Source organism: Arachis hypogaea, chromosome 14, assembly GCF_003086295.3.
Source record: "Arachis hypogaea cultivar Tifrunner chromosome 14, arahy.Tifrunner.gnm2.J5K5, whole genome shotgun sequence".
NCBI lineage: Eukaryota > Viridiplantae > Streptophyta > Magnoliopsida > Fabales > Fabaceae > Arachis > Arachis hypogaea.
The window spans coordinates 36,347,089-36,354,708 of record NC_092049.1 but is presented as its reverse complement, the minus strand read 5'-3'; the positions used below and the strand labels follow the sequence as shown (position 1 = coordinate 36,354,708).

The 7,620-nt window shown below is 44.1% G+C and overlaps 1 protein-coding gene across 1 annotated transcript; it reads right to left on the bottom strand.

Moving 5' to 3' along the window:
- Positions 1 to 3,599: 3,599 nt before the first annotated feature.
- LOC112742517 (uncharacterized) lies at positions 3,600 to 4,103 on the bottom strand. Its single transcript, XM_025791754.1, has one exon. The coding sequence runs from the start codon at positions 4,101 to 4,103 to the stop codon at positions 3,600 to 3,602; it is 504 nt and encodes a 167-aa protein (XP_025647539.1).
- Between the last annotated feature and the right edge of the window lie 3,517 nt (positions 4,104 to 7,620).

Genomic DNA, 7,620 nt, shown 5'->3' with positions numbered 1-7,620 from the left:
CTTTAAGGCTTGTAATGTGCTAGATTAAGAACAAAGTGGGTCAATCGTAGGCTCAAATTGGCTAACAAATGAAGATAAAATGTGAGGTTATTTGGGTAAGTGGGCTAAAAGAAACGATGGCCTCAATCATATACATGCATGAATACAAGGAATAATGGACATATAGAATTAAACAAATCAAAGATCACAATCGTAGGAAGAGAACAATTACACACAAGAAGGGAAAATAAGTGGTTATAAGATGTAACCACACCATTAGGCTCAAAACTCGCTTGCTTGTGTTCTTGGCTCAAATCCCATGTTCCAAAATACATTCTTCAAACAAGCTAAGCATCAAAAGATTTTCAAATTTCAAAATTAGTAGGGTCGTCCTAAAATTCTAGTTTTCTAGGAGAGAAGTCATTGATCTAACCAAGTAGATTTATTAAGAAATACTAATCATGTAAAAGATGCCAAAAATGAAAGACCTAATATGCAATCTATTTATTCGGGTGTTACCTACGAAGACCGGTCGGCCGACCGACCTCTCCACACTTAGAAGTTGGCACGGTCCTCCGTGCCTTGAGTGAGACGGAGTGGTGGATCGGCTTCCGAGTGTCCATCCTCTTCATCATTATCGCTTTCCTCATTATCGGTGTCGGTGGAAGTAGAAATTTCCAGTTCTTCCATAGGTAGTGCTAGGCAACTTAGAAGCTTCTTGACAAAAGTGTATTGGCGTTGGTTACGCCGCTCATAACGATCAAGCTTCTTGTGGAGTTCCTCTATGCGTTGCATGGGTGATTTTGGTGGTGCGGAAGATGTGGAGGGGATGCTCATGGGGACGGTTAGGGGTGGCTCTTCGGTGTCTGCCGGAGGGTAAAGATATCTCCCGGTTGGGACGACATCTCCATCCACCGGGATCATGGCCCTTCTATCCTTGGTCTCTCGGGGAACACCGGCTGCGGCGACTAAGTCGGTCACTTGAGCGGAAAAGGGAAGATTCCTCTTAGCGTGGATGAGGCCCATAGATTGGCGGATGAGACGAGGAATATGCACCGGTCTCTCGGTGAGGACACACCAAATCAACAAGGCTAACTTGGCAGTGATAGATGAGCCATGGGTGTTTGGGAGCACATAGTGGGCTAGAATTTGGGCACATGCTTGAGCCTCTCTGGTGAGAAAGCGTGCGGTGATTCCCTTGGGCCGGGGCCTCATCCTTCCTCAAATTCAGAATGATTCGGGTATGGCAATGACCTTAAGGATAGCATCACAATTAAACACACGTTGGCACCGTACCGACAAAATCTCTTGATAAGCATCAACCCCTTCCACTAACGGTCCGGTCTTAAGCACATTTTGAATGGCCTCCTCCGTGATGGGAACTTGCCTTCGGTGCATAAATACCGATGTAAGGGAAGAGGAGTGGTAGTTGGTGTAAAATTCAACCACCCAAGACAAGTTTGCTTCCCGTGGCTTCCTCAATAGGAATTCCCGTTGCCGCCGTTCGAGGCGGGGCATAATGAGCGGTATGACATGAGCCGGAGGGGCTAGAAGGGGCTCCGCATGATAGTTCCTCGGCTTGATCAAGGGATAGACAAGTTCACAATAGCGGTTGGGGAACTTGTTCGGATCCCTCGCCGGATTGTCTTTTTCCAAAACATCAATGTTAGCAACGCTCCTAGTCTTGGTGATGAGGGGCTTAGCTCGCGGGCCTTGTTGTGCTTTGCTAGTAGACTGTGATGGTGCCTTCTTGGGTGCCTTTCCATTGTCTCTTTTGATCACCATCCTAGAAAAGAAGGAAAGGTGGTGAAATTAAGCTTAAAGAGGCGCCAAGAAAGAATAATCATGCAAGTGATAAAGCACAAAAGAATAAATGGCTTAGATACATGACAGCTGCAACATGTAACTAAGGCAATAATGAAGATCATAGCTAGTCACTAGCATGTGATACATGAGTGGTATAGGCATGCAAACAAGAAGCATGAGAAGCGCACACTCTTAACATCAACAATAAGAAGTAAGAAAATTAGGGGATGAGCGTGTAGAAATGAAGCAAGAAATGTAGTAAGCTCAATGCATACATGAACAAACAAGTGAATGAGAAAGAACACCAAAATAGAGAACACTTAGTCAAAATAATTCCAAGAAGTCATATGGGTCTTTCATCAAACACTTGGTGTGCATCCCTTTATGACAAAAACTTAGAGAAGAGTGACAATGTAGCATCCCATAAAGCATCATCAATCATCATATCACACCACTAAATACAAAAGAAAGCAAGTAAATCAAACAAACTCATCAATGCAAGAGTAAGCTTCACTTAGAACACCCATGAGAAAATGAAAAGAAATAAGGAAAGAAAATGCAACAAACAAAGAGAATCTGAATGCAACTACTTAAGAAAAAGAGTAAGAGCATGTAACTAAGGGAATGGAAAAAAGGGAAAAGGAAACAAAAATTAGAAATGAGGAGTACCTTGAGAGGGAGAAGAGGAGATAGGGTATGGAGGGGAGAGAGAGAAAAGGGAAAAGGGAGGTGTGGGTCCGCCAGAGGTGGTTGTTGCCGCCGGTGGTGGAGAAGGTAGAAGAGGTGAAAAGTGAAGGAGCGGGGGGTGGTAAGAAGAAAGGAAGAAAAATGAAGGAGAAAGGTGCGCTCCAATTCAATTGGTTCGCGAAACCGACACGCGCGCGCCATGCACGCGTGCGCGTGCATGGGCGAAAATCAGTAAGGGCGCAGACGCGCACGGTGCGCGTGCGCGTGAAGTGGTGAAATGTGAGTGTGCGTGCGAGCACCAGGTGTGCATGCGCGTGCATATGTGTTGTGCCCTCAACACAGATTGGGCACAACTCTAGCCCAACTCTCTGGAAAAAGTACCAGAAAATAAAATTTGGTGAGCGACGCGGACGCGCACGGTGCGCTGACGCGTCGATTGGCATAATGGCCGAGGTACGCGTGCACGTCTGGTGCGCCTATGCATGAGTTGAGCTGAGCCAGTAGCATGAAATTGGCCCAACCAGGGCACAACTCTCTAGACGATGGCCCAGGGTCACAAAACGCAGTAGTGATGCGTACGCGGCTAGTGCGCGCACGCGTGCTTTTTCGTGAATGGCCATGGATGCGTACGTGCCAAGTACGCGCACATGTGATGTTGGTTATGCCCAGGGCCCAAAGCTAGCCCAGAATTTGCACAACTCTCTGGTAAATTGCCCAGGAGCTGCGAAAACCTAGGGACGCGTACGCGCACAGCGCGCACGCGTGCCCTCCCCCTCTTTTTTTTGTTTTTTTTTATTGAATAGAAAAATGCCTAATTATCATGTATCCACTGGCCAAACAAGCCAAAGAGGCCAAGAACACCCAAAATCAATGCAAAACCTAAAGAGGAGTGTGCTTCTACCACACAATCAAGTCATTCATGGAAAAATCAATGCAAGTCTTTATGAACAAGTTATCCAAGGTAGTCACAAGCAATTCTAATCAAGCAAAAGTATAGCTAAGCAATTACAAAACAATGAAGAATTCAAAAACTATACACAAAGGGGAGAAAGGATAGATCTCACCATGGTGGGGTGTCACCCACCTAGCACTTTTGTTTAATGTCCTTAAGTTGGACTTCCACTAGCTCATTGCTCTTTGTCAAGAGGTGCATCTTCCAAAAGGAATACCTCAATCTCTTTGTTGCTCTTCATTTGTTCACCATGATACAACTTGAGACGGTGCCCATTGACCTTGAAGAGATCCGAACTTGAGGGGTGGCGCAAATGGTAAACCCCATAGGGTTCCGCTTTCACTACTTGATACAGGCCTTCCCATTTTGACCTTAGTTTACCGGGCAACAATCTTAACCTAGAATTGTAAAGAAGGACTAGATCACCGGCTTTAAATTCCTTGCCTCTTATATTCCTATCATGCACGGTTTTCATTTTCTCCTTGTAAAGTCTAGAGTTCTCATAAGTTTCAAGCCTCAAACATTCCAACTCCGCTAGTTGTAGCTTCCTTTCAATTCCAGCTCCACCCAAACTTGGATTACACTCTTTGATGGCCCAATATGCCTTGTGCTCTATCTCCACCGGTAAATGGCAAGCTTTGCCATACACCAACCGAAAGGGGCTCATGTCAATTGGCATTTTGTAAGCTGTTCGGTAGGCCCATAATGCATCGGTGAGCTTGGCACTCCAATCTTTCCTATTGGGTTTCACAATCCTTTCCAAGATACGTTTAATCTCCCGATTGGAAACCTCGGCTTGACCATTTTTTTGTGGGTGGTAGGCCGTGGCTACTTTATGCATGATGCTATACTTCTTCATGAGTCCGTTCATTCTTTTGTTGCAAAAGTGTGAACCTTGGTCGCTCACGATTGATCGTGGTGACCCAAATCTACAAATGATATTATTTCTCACAAAAGAAAGGACCACGTTAGCATCATCCGTCCGGGTGGGTATCGCTTCCACCCATTTGGACACATAATCAACGACAAGTAGAATGTAGAGAAAGCCATTAGAATTAGGGAATGGCCCCATGAAGTCAATTTCCCACACGTCAAAAATCTCACAAAATAGCATGGTTCGTTGAGGAATTTCATCCTTCTTAGAGATATTACCAAATCTAATGTATTGAGAGCAAGATTTACAAAAATGAGAAGAGTCCTTAAAAAGAGTTGGCCACCAAAAGCCACAATCTAGTGTTTTCCTTGCCGTTCTTTGAGGTCCAAAGTGGCCTCCTCCTTCGGAGGAGTGGCAAGCTTCCAAGATTGAGTGGAATTTGGTTTGTGGAATGCACCTCCGAATTACTTGATCCGCCCCACATCTCCAAAGGTATGGGTCATCCCACACATAGTATTTAGATTCACTCTTTAGCTTATCCCTTTGGTGTTTGGAGAGATTAGGAGGGAAGGAGCGAGATACTAAGTAATTGGCGATTGGTGCATACCAAGGAATGGTTTCTGAGATTGCATGCAAGCCATCAAAGGGAAATGAATCATTGATAGGAGTAGTATCGCTTTTTGTAAGTTCAAGGCGACTTTGATGGTCCGCCACTAGGTTTTGCGTACCACTCCTATCCCTGATTTCCAAGTCAAACTCTTGCAACAATAAAACCCATCTAATCAATCTCGGTTTGGATTCCTTCTTAGCCAACAAATACTTTAATGCCGCATGATCCGAGTACACTACCACCTTTGAACTGAGAAGATATGCTCGGAATTTGTCCAAGGCAAAAACAATGGCCAAAAGTTATTTTTCGGTAGTAGTGTAGTTGGATTGGACTCCATCTAATGTTTTTGAAGCATAGGCTATGACATATGGATTCTTACCCTCGCGTTGTGCTAACGCAGCTCCCACGGCAAAATTTGAAGCATCACACATTATTTCAAATGGCCGACTCCAATCCGGCCCTCGCATAATGGGAGCTTGGGTCAATGCTATCTTGAGCTTGTCAAAAGCCTTCATGCATTCCTTGCTTAAATCAAACTCAACATCCTTTTGTAGCAACCTTGAGAGAGACAATGCTACCTTGCTAAAATCCTTGATGAATCTCCGATAAAATCCTGCATGTCCAAGAAAAGAGCGGACCTCCCTCTCGGAAGAGGGGTAAGGCAAACTAGATATGACATTAATTTTAGCCGGATCTATGGAGATACCATCTTTGGAAACAATATGTCCTAAAACAATGCCTTGTTTGACCATGAAATGACACTTCTCAAAATTTAAGACAAGGTTGGTTTTAGTACATCTTTTCAAAACTTTTTCAAGACTATCCAAGCAATGATCAAAAGAATCACCATATACCGTGAAGTCATCCATGAATACCTCCATGTGTTGCTCTAGAAAATCCACAAAGATGTTCATCATGCACCTTTAGAAAGTTGCCGGTGCATTGCATAAGCCGAATGGCATACGCTTGTAGGCATAAGTTCCAAAAGGGCAAGTAAACATTGTTTTTTCTTGGTCCTCTAGAGCAATGTGTATTTGGAAGTATCCCGAATAGCCATCTAGGAAGCAATAATGAGATTTACCGGATAATCAATCGAGCATTTGATCGATAAACGAAAGTGGAAAATGATCTTTTCTAGTGGCCGAGTTCAACCTTCGGTAGTCTATGCATACTCGCCAAGAGTTTTGCACCCGTGTTGCTATGAGCTCCCCGCTTTCATTCTTGATTGTGGTTACCCCGGACTTCTTAGGCACAACTTAAACGGGACTTACCCATTCACTATCCGAAATAAGGTAGATGATGTCCGCCTCAAGTAACCGTGTTACCTCTTTCTTGACAACCTCCAAAATGGTAGGATTTAATCGCCTTTGAGGTTGTCTCACGGGTCTAGCTTCCTCTCCCAAAAAGATTCGGTGCTCACATACTTGGGGACTTATCCCCACTAGATCCGCCAAACTCTACTCTATTGCCCTTTTGTTCTTCCTCAAGATACATAGCAACTTTTCTTCTTGTTGAGGATTTAGTTCCCTTGCTATGATCACCGGAAACTTGTGGACTTCATCAAGGTATGAGTACTTTAGGTGGGGTGGTAATGGCTTCAATTCTAGCTTTTGCTCTTGGCTTGTCACTTGAACTTCTCCACTTGGATCTTCACTATTTTCTTCAATCATATGTTTCTCTTCTAGCTTTGCACAATGCACTTCCGCCACAATATTGTCAATTAGATAACACCGAAATATGGAATGGTTCTCCGGTGGGTGCCTCATTGCCTCTTCTAGGCTAAAACTTACAACTCTCCCATCTATCTCGAATGAGTAGGTTCCCGAATGGGCATCCAACTTGAATCTAGAGGTTCTCAAAAATGGCCTCCCAAGTAGGATAGATGACGCCCTCTCGAATTCACTTGGTGGCATCTCAAAGATATGAAAATCAATTGGAAATATCAAACCCTTGATGTTGACCAACACATCTTCCGCAATACCCGACATGGTTATTATGCTCTTGTCCGCCAAGACAAACCTAGCCGCCGATCGCTTCAACGGTGGGAGCTTCAATAAATGATAAACAGAAAGAGGCATAATGCTAACGCATGCACCAAGGTCGCACATACAATCAATGAATTGGACTCCATCAATGATACAAGAAACTAAGCAAGGACCCGGATCAACACATTTTTCCGGAATGGATCCCATCAAAGCCGAAATGGAATTACCCAATGGAATGGTTTCCAACTCATGAATTCTATCTTTGTTCATTCACAAGTCCTTAAGAAATTTCACATATTTAGGTACTTGATGTATCGCATCAAAGAGGGGGATAGTTACCTCCACTTTCTTGAACATCTTTACCATTGTTGGGTCAAGCTCCATATGCTTCTTAGCCTTTCTTGCCAATGTAGGAAATGGAATTGGTTGAGCCACTTCCTCTAAAATTTACTCCTTTCTAGGGACTTCACTCCTTGGTTGAGGGTCTTCATCTTCAACTATTATATGTGACTCCTCCTCTTCTTCAATTTTTTCTATCTCAACTCCATCTTCCTCTTGAGCAACTTTCATTGGACTAGGTACCTTGGAATCCCTTTTCTTTAATTACGTTTCGGACCTCAAGGTTACGGCGTTGATGCCACCCTTGGGGTTGGGTAAAGGTTGAGAGGGTATGGCACGAGCGATTGAGGCTTGAGGAGTGGGAATAGAAGGTGGCTCCATGCGAGCA

Excerpts from the sequence above, each read along its gene's own strand:
- LOC112742517 (XM_025791754.1), bottom strand. The coding sequence starts at position 4,103 with ATGCCAATTGACATGAGCCCCTTTCGGTTGGTGTATGGCAAAGCTTGC.